This window comes from Neomonachus schauinslandi, chromosome 16, assembly GCF_002201575.2.
Source record: "Neomonachus schauinslandi chromosome 16, ASM220157v2, whole genome shotgun sequence".
Taxonomy (NCBI): domain Eukaryota; kingdom Metazoa; phylum Chordata; class Mammalia; order Carnivora; family Phocidae; genus Neomonachus; species Neomonachus schauinslandi.
Genome location: NC_058418.1, coordinates 13,872,675 through 13,898,184, shown reverse-complemented (window position 1 = coordinate 13,898,184; position 25,510 = coordinate 13,872,675). Strand labels below are relative to the sequence as shown.

At 52.9% G+C, this 25,510-nt stretch overlaps 2 protein-coding genes across 2 annotated transcripts in view; one reads left to right on the top strand and one right to left on the bottom strand.

The window, feature by feature from the left end:
- Positions 1–582: 582 nt before the first annotated feature.
- Positions 583–13,123, bottom strand: RASGRP4 (RAS guanyl releasing protein 4). The gene is made up of 17 exons (XM_021700773.2): positions 13,014–13,123; positions 9,972–10,156; positions 9,444–9,546; positions 9,251–9,316; positions 8,498–8,629; positions 8,244–8,397; positions 6,846–7,019; positions 5,501–5,617; positions 4,405–4,680; positions 3,256–3,336; positions 3,076–3,180; positions 2,824–2,942; positions 2,565–2,709; positions 1,734–1,770; positions 1,496–1,630; positions 1,264–1,376; positions 583–790 (listed from the first exon to the last, which is right to left on the bottom strand). Exons 1-17 carry the CDS (start codon positions 13,034–13,036, stop codon positions 734–736), a joined length of 2,022 nt encoding a protein of 673 aa, XP_021556448.1. The 5' UTR covers positions 13,037–13,123; the 3' UTR covers positions 583–733.
- A 5,090-nt stretch (positions 13,124–18,213) lies between these two features.
- RYR1 (ryanodine receptor 1) overlaps positions 18,214–25,510 on the top strand; it is a 107,691-nt gene continuing 100,394 nt past the window's right edge. Inside the window, exons 1-3 of the mRNA XM_021700963.2 lie at positions 18,214–18,261; positions 23,472–23,591; positions 24,699–24,803. Coding sequence (XP_021556638.2) covers positions 18,214–18,261; positions 23,472–23,591; positions 24,699–24,803 — 273 coding nt within the window. The remainder of the gene's footprint in view (positions 18,262–23,471; positions 23,592–24,698; positions 24,804–25,510) is intronic.

Sequence of the window (25,510 nt, the reverse complement as noted above, 5' to 3'; positions counted from 1 at the left end):
GAGGTAGGAGTATTTTCGGCATGTTCAGGGACGATAGAGGCCAGTGTAGCTGAAGCAGGATGAGTAAGGGGGTGAGTGGTGGTAGGTGAGGTCAGAGAGGTGATGGAAACAGATTGTGGGAGGTGGGCCGCAGTGAGGACTCTGGCTTTTCCCCTGGGTGAGAGGGAGGCATGGAAGGGCTCTGAGCAGGGGAGAGACTCAGGTGTTCACAGGCTCCCTGTTCCACCCCTACTCTAGCCTTCTGTCCTGTCTCTGGAACCCCAGAGTTAGGAATATAAGTGCCCAGCCTATCCCCTCCCCGGCCTGTCCCGTGCTGTCAGTGTAGCGTACTGGTAAGGAGCTTCCATTTTAGAGGCAGACAGAAGGCCTTGGACTTGAGTCCTGCCTCCAACACTTAGGGGCTCTGCCACCTTGGAGAGCAGCTTAACCTCCCTGGGCCTCAGCTTCCTCGTCTGTAAAATGGAGATGTAAGGAGTTGGTGGGATAATACTTAAGTCTAGACGTATCCAACATGAAACCGCACAGATACGAAGTTCCGGGAAATGGGAGTACAGGTTGTGGCCACTCTGAGGCAAAGGAAGAAAATAACTTTCCGAGTAAGAAATGATGAACTCTTCACTGAAGGTGGTGTGGATGGGAAGGCAGAGGTGCCTTTGGGGGTCCTGCTGGAGGCCGAATAACAGGACTTGGGACTGACTCTGGGGGAGGTGAGAGACAACAGACCAAGCGGGGTCTAGGAATTCAGCTTGGAGGACTGGGCGGGCGGTGAGGCCGTCGTTGGGAGGGGCACCTGGAAGGAGGAAGACACTGGGTCACGTGGGGAGGATGTGGTGTCTAGGAGTCCGGGCACTGCCCCACCCAGACTATGTTCAGTAGATGAATGAAAATTCCTCTGGACGTTCTGGTTTTTTAATTCAATCTGAAGGTCTCTACCTTTGAACAGTAAAATTTACTCCACTGACACCAATTATAGCTCCTGATGTATTTGGCCTTGTCCTTGCCATTTTCTTCTTTTTCCTTTTTTCTCCTTAAAATCCTTTTTCTGTTCTATTGGCTACCCCCCTTCTCACTCCAATGTATTGAAAATTTTATTTTTCTATCAATGTTACAAATTAACCAGGGTCTGTACCCTCCTGCCCACACAATTGAGGACTCTTGCACCTTTTTACTTTCCTATGCTTCCCCAAATCTGCCTGGGTTCCCCCAAGCAAATGGCCTGGTCTCCCCTGTATACAGTTGGTGGTGGGGGGCAGTTCTCCTTACCGTCTCTGGTTCCCAGGAAGGGTGTGGGGGCTCTGTCTGGGTCCAAGCATGGCAAAGGTGGCACCCTGTCTCAGGTTCCAGGGATAGTGTGTAGGAGAGATTGTCTTCCAAGCCTGTTTGTGGGGTGATAGATGAGAGGGGTGTGGGTATGATGGGAAGGGCCTCATGACCTTGGACTTATATCCCCAACCATCAGGCCCCCTTCCCAGGACTGCCACACCCTGGGTCTTACCACAGCTGGCGTGGGGAACTGGTGTGGGTGGGACGGGGGCTCCAGGGGGGCTCATGTCGCCCTTGGCCCCTGGCCTCTTCTTACACTCCACCTTCACACGGTCCCTACAGTGTTTGTGGCAACACAGCCCACAATCTGGGGGAAGGTCAGCAGTTAGTGGTCAGAGGCCCAGCCTGCGCACCCCTTCATCCGGCCTGTACGTGCTGGACTCCCTCCCCACCACCGAGGCCTCACTCACCCCGACAGCGGTAGCCTTGCTTGGTGACGCCCCAGAGCTGGGAAGAGAAAGCAGAATTGGTGACGCAGGCTAGGGGAGAGAGGGCTGTGGATGGGGCTGGGGTTGGTCTCCAGGAGTGTAGAAACCATCTGGTTTGGGAAATTCTCAAGGCTGGAGGCTTAAGTGGGGACTAAAGGAACTTGGGGTTATTGTAAGTTTGGGGAGTCATCTAGGATATTAGAATTAGATAAAATCTGGAATTAATGAACTATAAATTCTGTGGGCAGGGATAGTCTCTGTTGTGTCTTCTGCTGTGTGCGCCTCTCCCCAGCCCTCAAGTCTAGAGCAACCTGGTACTGGAGGTATTCTGTGAATAGGACGTGAGTGAAAAAGTGGGTTTGGGAAGTGGTCCAAGGTTCGTGAATTAGTCTTGGTTTGGAGATAGAGAGATCTGTCCGTTACCCAGAGTTTGAGGATGCCTTGAATTTGAAAATTATCCAGGGTTTGAATGATCTGGAGTCTAAAGACTTGGAAATGGATTCTGTTTGGAGATAATCCACCCAGGTTTGTAGATTAGGGTTTTAGGTATCCATAGTTTGGCAGTGATCCAGGATGGAGATCATCTGGGATTTGGGTACTATCTAGATTCTGGGTATATCCAGTGTTTAAGGCTTATATGGGATGTGGGGATTCTTTGAGACTAGGGGATTTTCTGGAATTTGGTGATCATCTGGGGCTTGGGGACTGGGAGCCCTCCAGGGCAGGGCTGGCCTTCTCAACCCAGGCTGTGAGGAGTCAGGACCCGGGACTCTCCAGGGGAGATGGGCCCTGATAGAGGGGCAGGGTGCTCACAAAACCACTGCAGCTATCACAGAAGGTGGGCTTGCGGAAGGTGACCTCCTGGAAGTTGTGCAGGAAGGCCAGGCCCAGCTTGGAGCAGATGGCACTGGCCCGGAGCAGGTAGCCTGTCAGCTCTTCTCGGCTGTAGGAGCCATTCCTAGGGGCAGAGATTTCACCTTAGTGTGAATGGCCCCTTTCTCCCAGGAGTCCCGGCAGCCCCAGCATCCTCCCGTCCTCATCTTTGGGGGACCTAGAAGTCAGGAGTACTTACCCCTGGCGGGGGGGTGGGTGAAGCCCATGGCAGGCGAAGGGGAAGTTGCCTGAGAGTCGCTCAAAGTCCTCCTGAGAGATGGTTCCTTGGCCTTCAGGGTCATAATTCTTGAACACAGACTTCAGAGGAGTATGGGAAGGAGAGAGTAAGGCCAAACCACGATTGTCAAGGTCTTAGATCTCCTCTGGGTCAGGACTGTACAGATACATTCCTTCCTGGCCCCCAGTGGCCAGGCCACAGTCCCCTCCTTACCTCCACCAGCTGTTCCACGTGCCGACCCAGGGTGGCCCTGTCGGGCTTGGGTGTCACGCCAGGGGCCCACTCCACCACCAGGGGCGCTTTGAAGGGGGAGGGTGGCTGGGGCAGGGACAGAGGGGCGCAGTTAGTACATGGGCTTGGGCTGGTGGGCAGGGGTCAGGGGTCAGTTCTCACCAGACTCTTGGGACAGCGGGGCTCGCGGGCGTAAGAAAGCTCATAGATCTCATCCTCCGTGTAGAAGAGATCCAGGGAAAGCTGGGGGATGGGGGGGGGAGGGCGTTACAGATTCTCATCTCCATCCTCCTACCTATAGCCTGCACCCTGCCTGGATCCCCACTTTCATCCTCTTCCCAAAGCCCTTCTTCTCTGGGGACTCCTAGGCTCCTCTCTCCCACCGAGACACCATTCCGTCTCCACACCCCCGTTCCCTAGTCCAGAAATGCCATCTTCTCACTGAGGCTTTTTTTGGGTCCTATTTAAAATTGTAAACCTCTATTACTTTCTTTGCTGGTTTCTACTTTAGTTTTCACTATTAGCACTTATCCTCCGAAAGACCATATGATTTATTCATTTACTTTGTTTTATTGGCTGTCTCCCCTACTGGGAAGTCAGCCCCACAAGAACAGCAGTTTTTTTTTTTTCCTGACGTGCTGACTGCTGTGAGCCTAAGTGCCTAAAGTAGTGTCTGGCTCACAGCGGGTGCTCGATAAATATTTGGGCTCGATGGCCTTCTAGAATCAGCAAAGCACAGAGCCTTGGGCACCAATCATCTTAGGGCAAGGCCAGCTTCACAGGCAGGCCCCACACTTGGAAGGGACCCACTTCATTTAATGCCCTGCTGTCACTGTCTTGAAATTATGAAGAATTTTGAACAAGGAGCCCCACATTTTCATTTTGCACGGGGCACTGCAAATTATGTAGCTGGTCCTGTCTTGGGGTCCGAAAATCAGTCTTAGACTCCATGGCCTTTAGAATCCCAGTCTCTCTCAATTTCTAGCTCCATGGGCAGGGCAGGAGGATACATATATAAAATTATATTATAAACAGCATACAGCCAGAACCCCACACTCCCAGTGTGAGGACGTAGTGTGGTGGTTAACATATGTTAACACACAGGTTCTGAGGCTGGCCTGCTTGGGTTCAAATCTGGGCTTTACTGCCGTGGGACAGCAGACCAGTGACTTCACCTTGTGGGCCTCAGTTTCGCAATCTGTAGAATGGGCACGACAAGGATGCGAATCCCCCCCGCACCCAGGACCCCAAATCTCTACAGCCTGCAGGTTCAGTCCCCGCGTACCCCGCACCCCGGGCAGGGCGGCTCACCGTGAGCAGGTGCAGCAGGTCCTCGCTGGCGCTGCACGGCGGGTGCTGCCGCTGGAGGGCCGCCAGCTCCTGCAGCCGCAGGTAGAGGCTGTTGAGTTTGGGTAGGTGCAGGCGGCCGTCAGGCAACCTGTCGGGCTGTGCCTCGTGCAGGGACACCAGGTCTTTGAGGTGCACGCCCAGTACGGGCAGCCGGAAGCCCGTGCAGTCAGCCCAGGTGCGGCGGTAGCACGCGTAGTTGTTGTGGGCAGCAAGCAGCTCAGACAGCTCTAGCAGGGCCTGTGCACGAGGGCGTATCATGGGGGGCAGGGCATGGGATGGGAGAGGCCAGGTCTGCTCCCTTAGCCCCCTGGAGGGGGTATCCTGGCAGCCTCCTGTTTGGGTTCCGGACTCCCAGGGGCCCAGTGGCATTTGGGACATCGACCTAAGCCCCTCCGTGTCCCACATTGGCCTCAGCATCCCCCCCAAACTGCTCTTCCTTTTGGGTCCCCATCTCAGGAAAGCTCCATATCCCCCGTTCCCCAGGCTAGAGGGATTTTTTTTCCAAAACTGAAATCTGATTATGGGTGCTGTCATCATTACCAAACCTTTCCTAGCTCCCCATTGCCCTCTGGATAAAGCCCAGACACCTTAGTTCGGCCTGCAAGTCTCAACAGGATCTTCCCCTGGGCATCTCCAGCCTTATTTCCAGCCAGATTCTGACTTCACACACTAGACTCATGAATAACCCACTCTCCTCATACACTTCCCAGGACAGTCCTAACCTATGCTCTTCCCATGGGTGGCCTAAATTTGGTGTCCTTAGGGGCATCATTTCAGTCCCCACCTGGTTCTCTGCTACCATCTCTCTCATCTGTCTCCCTCCAGTCCTGCTCAGGACTGGAAACAGAGAGGGCAGAGGGGTCAGCATGATGCGTGCATGGTTGAAGAGGCAGGAAGAAAGGCAGAGGAGGACAGTCTGGGGTTCTCTCCCATTTGGAGGAGCAAGGTCTCCAGGTGGCTCCAGGGCCCCTGGGTAGGAATGGAGGGGATGGGGAAGAAGTGTGGCGGTTCAGGATGACTGACGGTTGGAACTTTGGGGAGAATAGTGGGGGCTCACCTTGGTGCTGTCAGGGCTCAGGTGGGCGTGGGAGTCCTTGAGTCTGGAGATGGCACTGTGACACAGGCCCCCCGTTACGGCCATCAGTGTGTTGAAATTCTGTAGCTGGTGGAGCCTCTAGGAAGGGAGGGCGATACACAGATGGTGGTTATCACATGCAGGATAGGCAAAGTGGGGGTCCCCATGACTGCATCCCAGTTGAATGGGGGTGTCAGGCATGTGGGTATGGGCCACTGTGAGCATCAGGTGAGCGGTGTCAGGCGGGAGTGGGCCACAAGGAGGTATATGGGCATTACATGGGGGGGTCAGGCAGGTGATAGACTGATGTGAGGTCAGAAAAAAGGTGGGGGCGTAGTCAGGCGAGTGTGAGGAGTTAGACAGGTTTGGGGACTAGATAGGTGTGGGGGATTCAGACAGATGTCAGGTGACAGGCACCTGGGGGTCAGACTGCTCTGAGAGTCAGGTGAGCCCGGGCTCTGGGCCGGAGTTAGGAGCCGGGCAGAGGTGAATGGGGCCAGAGGGAAATGGAAGGGTTGGCAGGACAAGAGAGACAAGTGTGGAGTCAGCAGGGCACTGGGGACAACTGCCTCATCCTCCCCTTTTTCAAGTTTGCGGGGCAGAGGTTGCTGGGGGGGGGGGGGGGGTGGAGCCAGAAAGGAATGGAAGACACTCTCACCGGGAGACCCCTGGGCAGACACTGGAACCTCTAAGTCCGCGGGGGCGGCACAGGCTACGGGAGGAAGGGCGTGGCCTGCGAGGAAGTACGCAAAGGGGCGTGGCCACGGTGGGGGAGGGAGGCTTCCCTTTTCTCCAGAAAGGAGGGAAGGTATCTATTTAGGGAAGGGGAAGAGAGAGGTTGTGACACAGTGGGGCTGGGCCAAGGAGAGACCTGACGTGATGGGGAGGGAGGCATGCAGTCTGTCCCGAAGGGACGGCTGGCGCCTAGAGACTGAGGTGGAGGGTGATGCAAACGTAGGGGCCTGCCAGAGACGCCTTCGCCGCCCTGTGGACAGAATATTCGGGCTTAGGGCTTGGGAGACGGGTCAAGGGGGGACGTCGTCAACAGCTACGTCTAGGACCAATTGGAGGGCAGGGCGGGTTCGGCGTGGTAGTATCAAGGCCAAAGAAGAAGTGCAGTCGCAGTCCCGGGTTAGAACCTCTGGACCAGGACCTCGGGGGCGGAGTCGGGGTGGGCGTGATGCGAAGGGGGCGGGGCCAGGGTGTGGATGACGTCACCGCCCGGGCTGGTCAGCTGTGGCGAGGGCCTGGCAGCTGGACCGGGTTGGGGGTGGGGGTCAGATAGCTGCGCGTGTCGGTTCCCTCAGCCTCTCCGGGCGGGCCTCACCTGTGCCACCTGGATGAACTTGTCCAGCACCTGCGCGCGCTGTGCCGGCCCGGGACGGCTCAGAACCATGACCTGCACCCAGCGGGATACACTGTTGCTGAGCCCTACGGATCCCTCCAGGGCCGGGCAGCCCCGCACGGAGCCCTGCAAAACGTAGCCCCGCAGGTCCTGGGGCTGGGGATGAGGTGGGCGTCAGGGTGGGCAGTGGCGCGTCTGCCTTGCCCTCCCACGCCCATCCCCCTAGCAGTTGTGACCTCTGAGGCCCTAGTCTGGCTGTCACATGTCTTTGACGTCACCGTGGCCCTCTCCCTCTGAAGAGAAATATTTAAATAAAGTCAGGCACTGTTCTGAGCCCTCTGTCATATTAACCAGTTTAATCCTCACATCAACTCTACCGAGTGAATACTAGACTATATTATTCGCATTTTAGAGATGAGGCCGTTGAGGCACAGAGAGGATAATTTGCCCAGGGTCACACAGGTGTGAACCCAGTCTACTGCTCATAACTATATACCTGACTGGTATACAGTCAGCAAAAGGAAGGATGGCAAAGAAGGCATGAAAGCACTTTCTCTTTGTTCTGCTCAAGGAGTCAACATTCCATACCCACACGTACTGCACCCTGTGTGCGTGTGTGTGAACAATCAGGAAATTTTCACACTAAGGAACCGGATCACTGCCTTCCCTTGAAGTGGTGGTGGCAATAGCTAATACTTATATATCCGTTGAAGCATATGAAATTATCATTTGGGTAGGTAAAATATGGCAAAATATGGCCATTTCAAATCCTTCTACCAGGTAGCATTCACTCTGGAGCAGACACTGAACCTATAAGGTAGGAAGTGTTAAATTCCCCTTTTTACAGATAATGGAACTGAGGCACAGTGAACTTAAATGCTTCTTGAATAAATGAATAATTAATAAAATATTTTGAGCACTTACTATGGGCCACTGTGACAAGCATTTCTTTTTTTAAAGTAGGCTCCACACCCAATGTGGGGCTTGAACTCACGACCCTGATATCAAGACCTGAGATGAAGAGTCAGTCAGATGCTCAACTGACTGAGCCACCCATGCTCCCCCCGACAAGCATTTTTAAGTGGACATATTAATTTAATTCTCCCAACCATCTAATGAAGTATTATGACCTCCATTTTATAAATGAGAAATCTGAGTCCCAGAGAGGTTGAGAATCTAATTCAAAGTCACACAAATAAGGAAGGGCTGATGGATTTGAACCCAGGGGTTCTGTCCTCAGCCAGCTTAACTCATTTTCCCGAGCTTTCTAGCACCCATGTTTGAGAGTTTGAGATCCCTGCCTAATGTAGGGGTCGTCTGAGTCTTGCCAGGCTCCACCCCACTCCCAGCCATCCCCAGCTGGGGGAAGGGAGTCCTCACCGTGATGGCCTGGAAGGACCGGAACTCCAGATAAGTGAGATGCTGAGCCAGCTCCCCCGTCTCCAGGTGGTCGAAAAGCAAGGACACTTTGCGCTTTTTGCCTAGGCCTGGGCTGTTCATGGAGGGTGGGGGGCCAGGGCCACCCGGGCTCAGGCTGGGGGCAAAGAGGGGCAGGGTATTGGAGGGGTACAGGGTGGAGGATGTGGGGGTGAGGAGGGGGATGGCAGAATGGGGGTGGAGAGTGATTGACTCACAGGTTGGAGGAGTCTCCCAGGCTCCTCTGGGCAGAGTTGCCCTTCTGCTCCACAGTGGCCCAGAAGCGACCTATAACCTCTTCTAACTGAGGCTCTTGGTGTACCGTCTCAGGGTGTTGGGTCAGCCAGTATCTGAGGGTGGTTTAGAGATGGTGGGATGAGGCTGGGGGTGGGGAAGGTCTCTAAAAGGGGTCTCTTGGGCTGAGGAATCTCTAGGTACTGGACTAAGGGTCTCTGGAAGGTCAGGGTTGGAGAGGCACCAGCCTGGGGCTGTCTCTAGGAGTAGAACTGGGGGCCTCTAACCACAGGCTGGGGAATCAATGGGAGATAAACTGGGGGGATCTCTTGGAGGTGGAATTGCTAGGAAGCAGGATAGTGGGGGGCGGGTCTCAAGAACTAAGCTGGGGCCTCTGAGGGGTGAGATGTTTGGGCAACAAGGTGAGGGGGATCTTAAAAGTAAGGCCAGGGCATGTGGGGGGTTGGGGGACCAGAGCTGAAGGTCTCTGAGCATCAGCTGTGAGAGTGTCTCTAGGATCTGGTCATGGATCTCTAAGAGGTAAGGGTTCTAAGGAGCAGAACTGGGAGGGTCCTGGGAACCAAACCAAGGCTGTCTCAGAAGTGGTATTTGGGGGAGCAGGGCTTGGTGGGCCCGTGAGGAATCAGTCTGGGGAATCTCTGGGAGGTGTTTTTGGGGGGTAGGGAATAGGATGGGGGTCTTGGGTCATGGGAGTAGAGGTCTGGGCCCAGCCCTACCTGACCAGGTGACAGATCTGCAGCCGCCTCTGCTCTTGTGTGTTCCCTGTGGCCTCCTGGTACTTGAGTTCTGGTCAAGGCTCTGATATCCAGCATCCCAGACCTGCCTGTTCACCCTGTCCCCATCTCCCAGACTGTCACGTCTCTGCCCTCTACCCTCCACCCCCTGCTCATGGCCCTGGGAGGATATAAGGTCAGCAGACGGGCAGCAAGGTGGGCAGAAGGCAGCACCCAGCTGTGCATGGCCAGTACCATGTTGAGAATGTGGTCCCCACGGCGCAGGCTGCCAGCTGAGTCTGGGGGGCGGGAGAAGGGGACTCTGTGTCGGAATGGCTCCTGGGCAAGAGACTGCACGGTCTCCAGAGCCCGTTGGATTGGCTGGTTCGAACTCCAGTTCTACCTGTTTCTCCCTGCATGAACTAGGGCAAGCAACTTGGCCTCCTGAGGGTGTCTCGGTTTCCTTGTCTGTACTGGGCATAGACCAGCACAGCACCTGGCAAGTCATGGTGTAGATGGAAATAGCATCAGACCTCCTCCCCCTCTGCATCTCAGGAAAAAGAAATGCACGTGTTTCTCTTATCCCGAATGTCGTGATTGAGATTCATTCCACACACCCTTGCTACCGTTTTATACGCCCCCCCACCCCCAAACAGGCCTAGAAAGAGGTGGCTGCTTTACCACCTTAGGACTAGGGAGGCTGGTCAGGGAAAGGGACACTCACCGAAGGACTGAATGCATTTCTCCAGCAGTTCGTCTTCGCTGCAGCCGCCCTCGTTCAGCATGCCCAGAGCCATGGAAGCCATGACCTTGCTGATTTCCCGGGGGCTGGGGCACGTCTTGTGGCGCCGGGCCTGTCGGGGCCGGCCCTGGCCCCCTGTCTTTCCTGGGCATTCCTGGTGGGACTTCCTATGGGCACACCCCCAAGGGAATCATGGGAACCCCGTCCTTCGGGCAGACCCCCAGAATTCTTCTTGACCCCAAAACCCCAAGGCATCATGGAAGAAAACCCCTGGAGTATTTCAGATCATGGGAACCTTCTCCTACAGGTAAACTCAAAGCGTTACTCCTGCCCCCTTCAGGAATCAGGGGAAAAGACTCTCAAGACCACCCTGAACCCCCAGAAAATCATGGAGAAGAAGACCCCCAGGATTACTAAGGACCCTCCAGGGAATCATAAGAACTCCTTCCTCCAGGCATTGACCCCAAATTCCCCTGCCTGTATAGTCCCAAGGCATTATGGAGACACTTTCTGTCGGCAGAACCCTGGGATGACTCTTGACCTCCCAGGGAATCAAGGGAGAAGACCACCTCCCCCACCCCTCCTACTCCTGCTCCCCCAGTCATGCCTGTCCTTCCCAGGTTCTGCCTTCAGAGAGATTCCTCAGAATTCCCCTCTGTCCTCCAGTGCTGGTCCCTTCTTCCCCCAGCCCTCATGAAAGCAGCAGACCCCTGAGATTCCATCTGTCCCTCCTCCCTGAGCTGGACCCCCTACTACGGTGACAGGCCCCTCCCCCAAGCCAGTATTTTGGCAGGACCTGAGTCTTAGCCACCAGCCTGGGCCCCTAGGTTTGGAGAGAAGTTATGGGTGCAAAGTGGCCTCACCAGGGCTCTTCAGAGCTGGGCAGGGTCCCTGGGGTGAGGCAGCTTCAAGGAAAGTTTAAAAATAACCCTCGCTCTGCCTTGTGCCTCCCTGAGGCTCGTGTTCCAATTGGGGAAAGAGGGTAATGGAGAGACAGGGATGGTGGAGGAAAAGAGAACAGAATCCAGGCTGAATGGGCTTGGCTTCCACAACGGTTAGACAAAATGGGATTAGAGAAATTTCTGTTGGCTGTGTGACTTTGTGCTAGTCACTTAATGTCTCTGGGCTTCAGTTTCCCCACATGAAAAATGAGAATCATCCTTGGACCTTCCCTAGGAATTTATTATGAACATTCAATGCCTTGCTCTTCAAAAGTGCTAAATAAGGGACTTAGTTTGGGGCGCCTGGGTGGCTCAGTTAAGCATCTGCCTTTGGGCTCAGGTCGTGATCTCAGGGCCCTGGGATCGAGCCCCGCATGGAGCCTGCTCAGTGAAGAGTCTGCTTCTCCCTCTCCTTCTGCCCCTTCACCCACTCGTGCACGCTCTCTCTCTGTCTCAAATAAATAAATAAAATCTTTAAAAAAAAAAAATAAGGGACTTAGTTTGCTCAGGCTGTTAAGTGGCCAGAGAAGGGAAAGTTGAACTTGAGATACAGAGAAAGTGATGGGGCAAACTAGAAGCCAGGCCTGGAGTACGGAGTGAAAGCAGAAGTGGGGAGACCCTCATCACAAGGGCACTGCCATGTCCTGGCGCATCCTAAGGATTCAGGGGATCAGTCCTGAGTGTTCTTGAGCTGGCATTTACTGAGTACTGAATATATGCTGGGCAGAGGCCTGAGTACCTGTCTAGTTCAGTGGTTCTCAAAGCATGGTCCAACTGGTATCACCAGCATCACCTGGAAACCCAATAGAAATACAAATTCTCAGGTCCCACCAGAGACCTACAGAATCAGAAACTTTGGAGGTGGGGCCCAGCCATCTGTGTGTGTGTGTTTTAAGATTTTTTACTTTTAAGTAATCTCTGTTCCCATCGTGGGGCTCGAACTCACAACCCTGAGATCAAGAGTCGCCTGCTCCACCTACTGAGCCAGCCAGGCGCCCCAACAATCTGGGTTTTACAAGCCCTCCAGGGGGTTCCGATGCATGCTCAAGCTTAAGAACCACTGGTCTAGACAGTCTCACTGAGGACTTCCCAGCCCCTCTGAGGAGGGACTATGATTATTCTATTAACAGAGGAGGAAACTGGGGGGCGCCTGGGTGGCTCAGTCGTTAAGCGTCTGCCTTCGGCTCCGGTCATGATCCCAGGATCCTGGGATCGAGCCCCGCATCGGGCTCCCTGCTCCGCGGGAAGCCTGCTTCTACCTCTCCCACTCCCCCTGCTTGTGTTCCCTCTCTCGCTGTGTCTCTCTTTGTCATATAAATAAATAAAATCTTTAAAAAAAAAAAAAAACAGAGGAAGAAACTGGGGCACGGAGCAATTAAGTGACTTACCTAAGGTCACACAGCCAGAAAAATGTGGCAGTAAGTTCTCCACCACTAAATTGCTGGGTATTATGGGGAGGGGACCCCTTTGCCCATCAGAGACATGCCAGAGGAGGCTGGAGGAGCGACCCAGGCTAGGGACACAGCCACCATCGCCCCGGTGAGGACAGGAAAGCAAGCTTGTCCAGGTCATGGGAAGCCTATTCCAGAAGCTGCGAGGCCCTTACCTGTGGACCATCTGTTCTCCGTAGTGCCTGGAGCGGCCAGGAGGGGTTTAAGAAGCAGGAGGGCCGCCCTGCCCTGCGTCACACTCCCCTCCCCGGGGCAGGGCCCTGCAGGAGCCTGGAGTTTCCAGTCCAGGGGCAGGGGGCAGCAAGAGAGCGACCGTGATAGGACACCAGGAAGAGCCCAGGGAGGACAGAGACACCCAATCTAGGGAGCAAGGAGGAGTGGGGGTGGGGCAGAAGGGGATACAGAGCAGCTGAAACTCCAGAGACAGCGAGGACGAGCCCCAGATGCTCAAACACACAGCCCCGACCCTAGCAGCTCTGGACTCCCTGAAGTACTGTTCACTTGGAGCCCCCTGCTCCTGCCCCTGGAGCCCGACCCTCTGCCAGCAGCCTTAGTACTCCCCAGCCTTCCCGCGCAGCCAGAGGCCCCCGGGCTTAGGGCGCTGCCGGTCTCCTTGGGGAGGGTCCTCTCACCTCTTGCTGTCTTTCCTGTTCATGTTTCCTGGTCGGGGGAGGGGGTCTTGCAAGAGTCTGGCTCAGTTCTTCCCCCCCCCCCAAGTGCTCCAGCTTCTTAGCCCCTTGGGAGCTTGGGCCTCCTCGGTGCTTGGGAAGGAAAGAGGAACTGCCCCTCCCCACCCAGCCCCAGGCCAGGGGGAAGGAAGAGGCTGGGGAGAGACCAAAGGTCCCCCCTCCCCCACATGGGGATCCCTTCAGGCTGAGGTTTCCGGTGCTGCTGGCCCCCACCCCCAGTCGCCCAGCAGGCTCTCTCTCTATCTCCCCCATCTTTTGGTCTCTAGACCCGTGATTCTCCGTTCTGTCACTGCTGTACTTCAATGAGACTAGGTTTTGTGTGTGTTTTTTTAAATATGCCTATTATGACACATTTATGTAAAAACATGTACTCAGAAAGTCTGTATTTCTATAAGGATATATTCATGTATCTAATACACAAAGGTTTGAATGGAAAGTCACAAGACATAATACTTTGTATATTTCTTCTTATATTTCTTTTATTCCTGGTTCCATTTTAATAATACCATTTGTATCCCAGAAAACATTTTCACTTTATTATATTTGTTGTAACAAACCCTTATGTAGTGCTTACTGTGTACCACACAATGTTCTAAGAGCTTTTAAAATATTAACTCATTTCATCATCACACAATCTTAAAGACTGTTCTCTTATTATGAAAAACATCATAGATGGAGGTAAACCCTCTGGGGGCCCCTTCCCCCCTTAGGCAGGGGTGACCAATATCACATACTGTTGGGTTTCATTTGATCTGTAGGCTGTGCGTTTGTTTAGGTACATAAATACGTGCTCAAAGAAACGCAGACATTTCTTTTGAGTATGTGTGCTTTTTTTTTCTTTTCCTTAAATGTGTCATGCTTGTCATTTGTGAGTTGATGACCAAAAACACAAATCCTAAGTGTTTAGGTTGATGAGTTGTGATAAACTGAGCGTATCTCCGTGACAGTGACAGAATCGAGAAACAACGTTTCCATCCTGCCCAAACTCCCCTGCACAAGCCCCATCCCAGTCCTGCCTCCCAAAAGTTGCCACTAGCCTGATTTCTAGCAGGGTAGTTTTGCCCAGGGTTTGAGTGGCTTATAAATGGAATAATTTATTGTGTCTTTTTCCCCTTAATAATCATGTTTTTGTGATTCTTGCATGTTATACTTGGTTTCAGTTCCTGCACTGTGTGACTATTCCACACTTTATTGAGCAATTTTCCTGTAATGGACAGGTGAGTTGCTTCCAGTGTGGGGCTATTGTGAAGAAGGCTGCCTGTGAACCTTCTAGCACCTGGTCTTTGGCTGAACGTTCAAGTGTGCAGTCCTGGGGGCACCTGGGTGGCTCAATCGTTAAGTGTCTGCCTTCGGCTCAGGTCGTGATCCCAGGGTCCTGGGATCGAGCCCCGCGTCGGGCTCCCTGCTCCGCGGGAAGCCTGCTTCTCCCTCTCCCACTCCCACTGCTTGTGTTCCCTCTCTTGCTGTGTCTCTGTCAAATAAATAAAATCTTAAAAAAAAAAAAAAAGGAAGTGTGCAGTCCTGTAGATAGATACCCAGGAGTGGAATAAATGGGTCATAGTAATTAATATGCTTCTGCCAAACGTAGGGTGTTAGTCAATTCAACCCGAGCTCTCGTAGAAGTATATTTTTACTCCTTTCTTCTTTTCACTAAAAGAAGTCACCGTGGATTTTTTTTTTTTTTCCACGCCGGAACATTTAGACAAGCACAGAGCTCATGCTGTTTAACTGTTCCATGACATGACCTACTGTATAGTCTCAGGCCCTCTCTCTCTCTTCCTCTCCGCCCCCACCAAGTCTCTGGTGGTGCTGTCCATGATGTGCTGTCTGTCTGTCTCTCAGCCCATCTCCCCAGCACCTGCATCGCACGAGGTGATGTAACACCGCTGGCTGAGCCAAGCTGGTGGTGTCCCCACTCCCCCCACCTCCCCAGCCCCGCCTCCAGGACCCAGAGAAGCCTCAGGAAGGGAGGTCAGTACATGCGCCCCCCTCGAGGCCTGCAGGGATGGTTACTACCCCCAGTAACACCATCAACCACAAAGGAAAAGGCTTCTGAAGCAAACTACAAAAACTTACAAGGCATATGCATTTGATAATATTAGAATAAAGATTTCTCTCAATGAGGACACCATGGGACAAATAGATGAGATGACAGAGTGGGAACAGGGATTTACAATATCTAAAATCAACGAGAAATTAACCTTTAGAAGGGTGACAGGCACGACTGCAAATCAGCAAGAAAAAGAGACAGCAATCCTGATAGAAACATGGGCCAAGAGTGTGAGCAAATGACCAGGAAACCCCAAGACTCTGATAGGTACCTGAGAGGATGCTGGACATTCTCGGTAACTGATCAAGGAAGTGCAAATTAAAACACCAGTGAGTCACCCCTTTGGTCTGGCAAAGGTTGGAAGTTGGAAAATGTCAAGTGGAGGTTGGGGATGTGGGGCCCTGGGAACTCTGATTCCCAAGGGCCACTTGGCACGACTTAGTCAAATTCAGTTAGCTGCTGGGTGTGTGTACCTGGACATTCGCTCCCAGTCCCGTAAAGGGACATATAAGGATCCTTCTATGAGCTACAGGCAGCCTGGGTGTCACTCCAAGAGGAGAGTAGCCAGGAAGTCCTGCAAAGCCCCCACAAGCCCAGAACAGATGTCCATAGAGCAACACGGATAGGTCTTAAAACACATCATGATGACTGATCAAAAAAAAAAAAGAAACGCTATTAATATCTTATGATATAATGCACAATGACACAGAATAATTTTGTTATGCATAAATTCTAAGGAAAAATTTAATATTTAATATACAAGCGTGTATGATATATTGTATATAGATAAACATAGTTACATCGCATTGTGTGATTATATTAGCCTAAATATATAATTATATAATTATGCATTATAAAATTCAAGAATATGATACAAACTCATGTGTTGTATATGACAGTTGTATCAATATATCAGTATTTAAGTATATGACACATACCACCAACCTATTATACATTTGACATTTTTTAAGAAAAGATTTATTTATTTTAGACAGAGTGAGCGAGCGCAGGGAGGGGCAGAGGGAGAGAGAAACTTTAGCAGACTCCGCACTAAGTGCAGAGCCCGACATGGGGCTCCATCTCATGACCCTAAGATCATGACCTAAGCCGAAACCAAGAGCTAGAGGCTTAATGGACTGCACCACTCAGGTGCCCCTATATATTTAACATTTTTTTTTAATTTAAATTTTATTTTTATTATTTTTTAAAGATTTTATTTATATATTTGACAGAGAGACACAGCGAGAGAGGGAACACAAGCAGGGGGAGAGGGAGAGGGAGAAGCAGGCTTCCCGCTAAGCAGGGAGCCCGATGTGGGGCTCGATCCCAAGACCCTGGGATCATGACCTGAGCCGAAGGCAGACGCTTAACGACTGAGCCACCCAGGCGCCCCTGATGTATAATTTTATTGGACTGCAAGATATTGTTTTGTATAACTTAAGAGATACCATTACATGTTAATAATTTTAATATTATCAATAAGTTACCTGTATCAATAAGTTACCATATCATAGGCTCTAAAAGGTTTTCTCGTGACCCCTACCCCCAGCCCCATGTAGGGACTCTTCTAAATTAGCCAACTGACAGATGAAGAAACTGAGGCCCAGAGGCACAAAGTTGTATGCCTGGCAGGAGTCCCAGGTATGTTTGGTGTCCTGCACTGGGCCCCCAAGCCTTACAGCAGCCTGTTTTAGGGAACTGCAGAGGCCGATTGTCCAAGCTCCACAGCCACACTCCCCAGAGCTGGTGGGGGACCCAGGGGAGCCAGTGTGCCTTCAGGCCATGGAGGGCCCTAAGCAAGAAAGCAAGAAGGAGCTGCTTACCCCTCTCAGGTCTCTCCTGTTGACAAAACCCATGGAGCTCATCTGCATAAAGGGGTGGCCCAGCTAGTGGCCTTCAGTGGCTCAGGCAGCCGCTGGGGAGAAGGAGGGTTAGAACTCTGGTGGTGGGGGGCCGTGGGGGTGGGGAGGAAGGTGGCCCTTAGGAATGGGTTTTTGTTATAATTAGATTTTATTATATATCAAGACAATAAAGTGGAATGGGTAAGAACCCTAGCACTGGGTTCAGATCCTTTGCTCAGCCTCTGTGTGACCCCGGGCAAGTCACTCTACCTCACTGTCCTCAGCTTTCCTCATCTGTAAAATGGGCACCATAAGTCTACTGATTTCATTCATTCTGGTCCTTAAAATTAAACATGGTAAGGACCATGCATTTTTATTTCCTCCTCTAAATAATGTGATAATAGCAGGATTGTCCTGACAACTAAATGAGATGCAGTAAAAATATCTTTGTTTGGGGCCTCAAATACAACAGGCACACAAAAGATGTCTGCTATGGCTATTATTCCTGCCTCAAAAGATTTTATAATGATGGTGATGATGATGATGATGATGTAAGCAACACTTAATAATAACATTTACTATGCACTGGTACTCTTTAAGTGCTGTAAATAAATTATCTCATTTAATCCTTGCAAAGGGCCTGTGAGGTAGGTATTATTAATTTCTCCTTACCAGTTGGGGAAACTGAGGCACAGAGCGGGGATGTGACTTGTCCAAGGACACATAAGGGAGTGGCAAGCCTGGGATTCAGATCCAGACTCTCTGGCTCAGAGTCCTTGCTTTTAATCACTAAGTATGGTGCTTTTTAAATTCGGGAGACCTTGATGTGCATCCCAGCTCCACTGTATGGCATCAAGCAGAGGCTTCCCAGCTCAGAGCCTCAGTTTGCTCTCTGTGAAATGGGAGAATGACCTTCCTTACCCTAGAGGTGCAGAGGGAGCAGCTACCTTCCAGACGCTCCCCCTACAACCTCCCATGCCACCTCCGCGTACCTCCGGCCAAGGTTTGGGGCCTGAGGGTGGGGCTCTGGTGAGGGGGCGTGGCCTTGGACGTCCTGGCCCAATGGGAACCGGGGGGGGGCAGGGACCTCCTCCCAGCTCTGTCCAGCAGGCGAATCCTCCTCGCAGTTCCATCTACCTCCCGGGTGCCCCAGAGGTCTCCGATCCTAGCCCACCCCCAGCCCACCCGCCCAGCCTGCAGCCCCCTCCTCCTATTCCCCGACCTCAGCCTGCGCCCCTCGGGCCTCGACATCATGGGTGACGGAGGAGAGGGTGAGGATGAGGTCCAGTTTCTGCGCACGGTGCGTATCTCTGTGTTAGGGGGTCTCTGGGGCTATCTCTCGGGTCCCTCTGAGTGTCTCCTTGTCTCCGGATGTCTCTGTACTGATCGCTGGTGGCCTTTGAGTCTCAGGGTCTATTCTTCTGTCCCTTTCGGTGACCGTCACTCTTTCTCCTTTTTTGTCTCTCAGTCTCGCTCACCTTTCTCACCATAGAGAATTAGAAGACTTTGGGACTGCAGAATGGGGAGGGGGATTTTCGGCCACTCTCTCTTCTGACATTAGCTATTTGTCCCAGAGAAGAGGGGTTAGCTGAAGGAGCACCCCCCTCCCACCACCCTGGAAGCCGGCACTTGGGGAAGGTGGTTCTAATTCCGGAGCTTAATTTAGCTGTTCTCCCTGCCCCCCGCCCCCACACACCACCTAGCCTACTTCTCTTTTGCTCCAGACTCTGACCTAATTTAAATTTTGGGAACGGGGCTGGGGTGGTCTGGAGGACCTAACTTCTTTGAACTTCCAGCCCTTGAGGGTCTCCTGAGGGGACCCTCGGTTCTGGGTCTTCTTTCTTTCCTCCCCTCTTTTGGGTAGGAGGGCCAAATATGGCTGCTAAAGGTCTCTGGGTAGTGTCTCTCCCTATCCATCTCTTTGGGTTGTCTCTGTCTTGCTGTCTCTCCATCTCTGTCTCTCCCTGTCTCTGTCTTTGTTCTTTGGCTTTAGGCCTTCTGCATTTTGTTCTGCCTCCCTAGCTCTGTCTCTCCTGGCATCTCTGGTCCCCTACTGGGGGGCAGGGATGAGAATTGGAACAACAGGTGTCCCTCCCAGAATAGCCAGCTTTTCTGGGGCCTGGGCAGGGGACAGGGAGAGGGGGTGTGTGTGGGGGGGAGGGGCTGCCCAACTCAGAGTCCTTCCCACTTTTCCCTGCCAGTGGCTGAGTGTATGGGAAGGGATGTTCTCTCTTCTGGGCCAGGTCTACTGACCCTGCGATAGCCCCTCCCCTCCTCCTCCCAGGCCCTGGGAAATGCTGACACAGCATTCCGGGGCCCCAGAATAGGACCCTGGTGAGCTGGGTCGGGTTTCCTGGGAGGGAGGAACAAACAGCTGGGGCTAGTAGTGAAGGATAGGGACAGCTGGTCATTCGGCCACAGGAGGAGGCCTAGCTTCACCCTAGACTCTTGCCCCAGCTCCAGCCCCTTAGCAGACACCATGGGTTGGGCTCTCCCCTCCTCCCCAGGCCTAATAAGACCATGGCCATGGTATTAGCCTTGAGCAGCCGCTCTACGTCAGGCCCCATGCCCAGGGCCTTGGTCTCCTGAGACATCTAATTATATCCTCGCCTACCCTATCTTCTGAGGTAGGGCCCTATCTTTATCTCCTTGGGAGATTTGAGGGAAACCAAGGCCTGAGTGGTAGAGTCACTTGCCCAAGGTCAAGGCCAGAAAGTGTCATCTCTGGATGCCCCTGGGACCCACCCAGTGGAGAACTGACCTCAGATTTGCCAGGTTAACCTGTGCTGGGGTCTACAGCTCTGGCCCTGGCATCTCTTGGCCCCAGACTAGGTCTGTTTTCCTGAACTTTATTGGAGGTGGTGTGGTATTTTTCTCACACTTTTTGGACCTCATCCCACCAGTCAGAAATACATTTTATCTTGCAACCCAGCGCATGCAAATACACACACATATATATATTTTTTAAAGATTTTATTTATTTATTTGAGACAGAGAGAATGAGATACAGAGAGCATGAGAGGGAGGAGGGTCAGAGGGAGAAGCAGACTCCCTGCCGAGCAGAGAGCCCGATGCGGGACTCGATCCTGAGACTCCAGGATCATGACCCGAGCTGAAGGCACTCCAGGATCATGACCCGAGCCGAAGGCAGTCGCTTAACCAACTGAGCCACCCAGGCGCCCCTACATATATTATTTTTTTTTAAGATTTTATTTATTCATTTATTTGAGAGAGTGAGAGAGAGAGAGAGAGAGAGAGCACACGAGACGGGGGAGGGTCAGAGGGAGAAGCAGACTCCCTGCTGAGCAGGGAGCCCGATGCGGGACTCGATCCCGGGACTCCAGGATCATGACCTGAGCCGAAGGCAGTCACTTAACCAACTGAGCCACCCAGGCGCCCACACACATATATTATTTTTAAAACCCAACTTTATTGAGGTATAATTGACATGCAATAAATTGTACCCATTTTAGGTGTCCTAGTTCAGTGAGTTTCGAAAAACTACACACGCATGAAACCACCGTCATAAGCAAGACATAGAACATTTCCTTTACCCCAGAAAGTTCCCTCTTGCTCTTTGCAGTACTCACCCTGTCTGTCTGCTGTATGTCACTGGTTTCCATTAGGCACTTGGAGGGTTTCATATGTAGTATATGCTCCTTTGCCTTGCTTCCTTTGCTCAGCCTATTTTTGACATTTATCCACATGGCATGTGTCAAGAGTTTATTTCTTTTTGTTGCCGAGTAGTACTGCACTGTGTCAATGTGCCACAATTTGTTTCTCAGTTCACCTGCTGATGGACATTTGGGTTGCCTCCCAATTCGTGCGATTATAGACAAGTTGGGTGCATTCACACACATCTAGTTTTTCCTGGAAACAGGTTTCAAAAAATGTAGGGAGCCCTTAGAACAGGGGGGGCATGTTGCTATGTTCTGCTCTACTTCATTTCAGTTTTTAAGCATGGTGGCCATGCTCCCCCCCTCCCCAAAACGAATTCATTTCCGTTTGATGGGTGGTGACCTCTAGCCCTGCCTAGGTTGGGGTTGCTCAAAGCATGGCCCACGTCAGAGCCTCCTGGATGCTGGTAATGGTCAGGATTCCCCGCTCACCTCACCCCAGAGCCACTGACTCATGCCCTTGGTGTTGGGTGGGAAACTAAGGCAGCAAGGGACCTGCATTTGTAACCAGGTCACCTCCGTTCATGCTGCTGCAGGAGGAAGTTAGAGGATCTTGGTGTAGTGATTAGGCCTCCAGTCTCTGGCTGATATCCTGGTTTGCCATTTGCTTGCTTCCTAACTTTGGGCAAGTGATTTGAAGTTTTCTCTCTGAGCCTCAGTTTCCTAATCTGGAAAATAGGGGCAAAAGTAGGTACCATAATGATTCAAGGGGCTCCCTGCAAACTCTCTCTGAGCTCATCTCCTCCCGCTTTCTCACTCCTTCTGCCAACTGCCTCCTGCTATTCCTCAGCACCCACGTTGGCTCCCTCCAGCCACAGGCCTCGGCACAGGCTGCCCGGCTTCCAGAACGTTCTTCCCCCAGAGATGAGCAGGCCGGATCCCCTTCTTGTTAGTCAGACAAAGCACAGCTCAAATGTCACCTCCTTGGAGAGGCTGCCACTTCACCCCCTCACTGATGTCATCCCTACCCCTAAAGCCACTCTATTACATCAGCCTGGGTTGTTTCATAATACTGGTCACTGACGTGAAAATTATGAACCTATCCCTTTGCGTATTGTGAGTGTCCCCCACGAGGATGGCAGCCCCATGAGGACAGGGACTTTGCTTTATTCGCTGCTCTATATCTGGTGCCTAGATCAGAGCCTGGCTGCAGCTGCTACCCAATAGCTATCCGCCGAAGGAACGTAAAGCCCTGAGCGTAAAGCCGGGCAGACAGTGAGTGCTTAATACATGCAAGCTGTCTAACCCTCTGAACACACAAGTGCCCTGCGTGTGCCGTGCAGAGGTCGGGGTTGGAGGTTACAGAGCAGATCAGACCTCTCCTTCTTCCCTGGCTGAGCAACCGACGGGGGGCTGCCCGTGTGCTCAGGAGCCAGGGACTGGAGCGAGTTTGTGTGATATGCTGGATGGAGGGGCTGGAGGCTGTGGGACCTCAGGCGGGACACCGAACTTCCTTGAGCCTGTTTTCTCAGCTGTGGAAGGAAATAACCACTGCCTTACTCAATGGTTAAGAGCTGAGGTCTCTATCACTTCTGACTGATGTCAAAGTGTTGGGCATTCCCCCGTGCACACGTATATTAGTTATAACTGTAGATAGGGGCTACTTTACTAATGTATGAAGAGGTGTCTACTGTTCTAAGAGTGTGGCATATAGAGCCACGGCGTGGGGATCAAATCCCAGCTCAGCTGCAGGACAGCTGTGTGACCTCAGGCAGCTTACTTGACCTCTCTGGGTCTCAGTTTCCACAGGTTCACATCATAGAACTTAACGTCAGAGGATTCAGTAGTGAGTTCATACGTGTTAAGTTCTTGGAATGGGACCCGGCACATAGAAAATACCCTATTTCACTTAAAACTTTAGCTTATAACCTTGAAATCATTTCCAGCTTAGAGCAGAGTTGCAAGGTTACTTCGAAGAACTCCCGCGTGGCCGTAAGTCATTTCCCCCACTTGTTAAGATTTGGCACATTTGCTTTATCTCTCTCCCCCGCCCTCCCTCTGTGCATATTTCCCCCCTCAACTGTTTGAGGGTAAGCTGTGGACATGATACTTAAGTCCTAAAACACTTCAGTGTCTGTTTCCAAAGGAACAAGGGCAGTCTCCTCTTACAAAACCACAGGACAGTCATCAACCTCGGGAAATGTAGCCTTGCTCGGATGCCATTATCTGTCACGGTCCTGGTCCGGCTTTCACCAGCGGTCACCAGGAAGGAGTCCCTTGTGGCCTGTCCAGGATCCAGCCTGGGCCCCGGCATTGCATTCAAGTGTCATTAGAAAGCACTCCTTGGGGTGACTCTTGGTATCAGTTCAGGTCTTGATCTTAGGATCGTGTGTTTGAGCCCCGCGTTGGGCTCCATGCCGGGTTTGGAGCCTACTTAAATTAAAAAAAAAAAAGAAAGAAAGAAAAAGAAAAAGAGAGAAAGCACTCCTTAATTGATAGCTTTTACCGAAACAATACGCAAAAGAGAAATTAGAGAAGGCTGAGCTTAAAAGCCATTGAAATTGGGGGGTTTATAATTTCCACCTCCAGTGCTCACCTTGCGGACCCCACTGGAGCCAGTAGGACTGGGGTTCAAATCCCAGCTCCTCCCCTTAACAGCTGTGTGGCCTTGGACAAGCTATGCCCCCTCCTTGAGCCTCAGTTTCCCCATTTGAAAATGGGGATGACTCTAGCTTCTGTCCCATGGGATGTTAAAAGTGTGTGGAGCCCTCAGCATGGGCCCCCATGTGACACTTTGTGAGCTGGTATTATCAGTCGCCGTCTCTTTCGTGAGAAGGGTAGGGTGACGGTCTGCAGTGTCTGCGGGAGCCCTGACCCCGTGGTCTGCCCACAGGATGACGAAGTGGTCCTTCAGTGCAGCGCCACCGTGCTCAAGGAGCAGCTCAAGCTCTGCCTGGCCGCCGAGGGCTTCGGCAACCGCCTCTGCTTCCTGGAGCCCACCAGCAATGCCCAGGTCAGTGTGGGAGTGTGGGGGGGTCTGAAGGGGCAGAGTCTAGGGTCCAAAGAAGAGGGGTCTGGGTCTGAAGAGGGGGTGCTGACGGGAGAGCAAACAGAGAGGGGCTAAGAAGGAAAAGGGGGCTGGAGGTCCGAGACAGGTGGGAGTGGAGGTCTGAGAAGGGAGAGCAGGGGACCTGGGCAGGGGGAGTCTGAGGGGATGGAAGATCTTGAGTTCAAAGAAGAGGGGATCTGGAGGCGGCTGCTGATGGGAGACAAAATGGGGACTTGAAAAGAAAAGGGGGCTAGAGGTTTGAGGTAGGTAGGGGTGGAGGTCTTCGGAGGAAGGGGCAGAGGCTCAGGAGTCTCAGGAGGCAGGTGTTTAAGGGGGCAGAGGGCCTTGGATCCAAAGCAAAAGGGCCTGCAGGATTGGGGGATGCTAGCAGGATAGGGGGTTGCTGACTGAGGAGGGAGTTAGAAGCTGAGAGCGGAGGGAGCCCAGGTCTGAGGGTGAGGTGGACTCAGGGTCTGAGAGTGGAGGTGACCTGGGGGCTGGGAAAGGGAGGGGACATGGAGTCAGGTGGTGGAGGAGGCCGAGGGTCTGAGGGAGTCAGAGAGTCTTGGGTCCAAGGGGGAGGATGCTCCGGAGCCTGAGGTGACTGGGTGGGAGACTGAGGAGGAAGGCACAAGGTTGGACCCTGCTGTGATTTGGAAGCAGTGTTCAGTGTCTGAGGGAGGAGGCAGGAATTGGGGTTCTCTGATGGTGATTGCAGGGGTGGGGCTTCCTGGGGGGTTGCAGAGGTTTGGGCTATCTGCAGGGGAAGGCATGGCGTTGGAGCAGGTGCAGGAGAGGGCTGAGGCTTGCTCTGAGATTAGGTGGGCTGTGGGGTACTCAGGCGGGGAGGGTGGTGTGGAAGCTTCTGTGAGGTTCGGGTGGGGTTTAGGTGTTCGAGGGAGGAGGCATGTTTCCTGTGATGTTGGTATAGATTCAGGGTATCTGAAGGGGAGGCAGAGTGCAGGGGCTTCTTGGGGGATTGGGGTCAGGTCTGGGTCCATAAGGGGTGTGGGTATTTAGACCAGTGCTCAGGGGCCTTCAGGCACCCCCCTCACATCTTCCCACCCCCAGAATGTGCCCCCCGATCTGGCCATCTGTTGCTTCGTCCTGGAGCAGTCCCTGTCGGTCCGAGCCCTGCAGGAAATGCTGGCCAATACCGTGGAGGCTGGCGTGGAGGTGAGGCTCCCGGCCCAGGCGGGGGCAGGGCCAGGGCTGGGTGGGAAGACCTGGGGCTTGTTCACCATCTGCTCTTCTTCCTCTCTCCACCCCGCCCCCCACAGGCCCTCAATTTGGATAAGTGGGTAGGTCTGGCCTTGGGTGTCACCTTGTCCTTCCCACCTCTCCTGACCCCAGGCCCGCCTCTTGGGCGCACATCCTGCACACAGGGGCTGGGGGCCTCCCCCACCCCAGTTGTCAGGGGCTGTGGAGTCCACACAGGCCAGGCAGGAAGGAAGGAAGGGCGTGGGGGCTTCTGAGCCCCCATGCCCCCGCCTGCTCCTTTCTTCTCTTTCCCATCCTTTCCTCCAATCCTGATCCCAGCTCTTCTCTGCATGGGACCTCCCCTCTCGCCTCCCCCTGTTCCAAGTGTGGGTCCCCTCCACTCTAGGAGTAGGTTGGCCATGTGATCATGGGGCCCCATCACATGGCCCCCTCAGAGCATGGGCATGTGAGAGCCAGGATGGGAGGCATGATGCCATCGAGAGACCGGGTGACCCCCTCCCCCAAGGAGGGGCAGAGTCTCCTTGTGCTTGGGGGGGGGGGTGTGTGGCAGCACAGGGCGAGTCCCTGTGGGGAGGTTCAAAGATTTAATGACTGGTAGGACTACACTGGTGCATACCGGCTGCAACTCAGCTGCATTAGGACAGGTTACAGCAAAAGGGGCC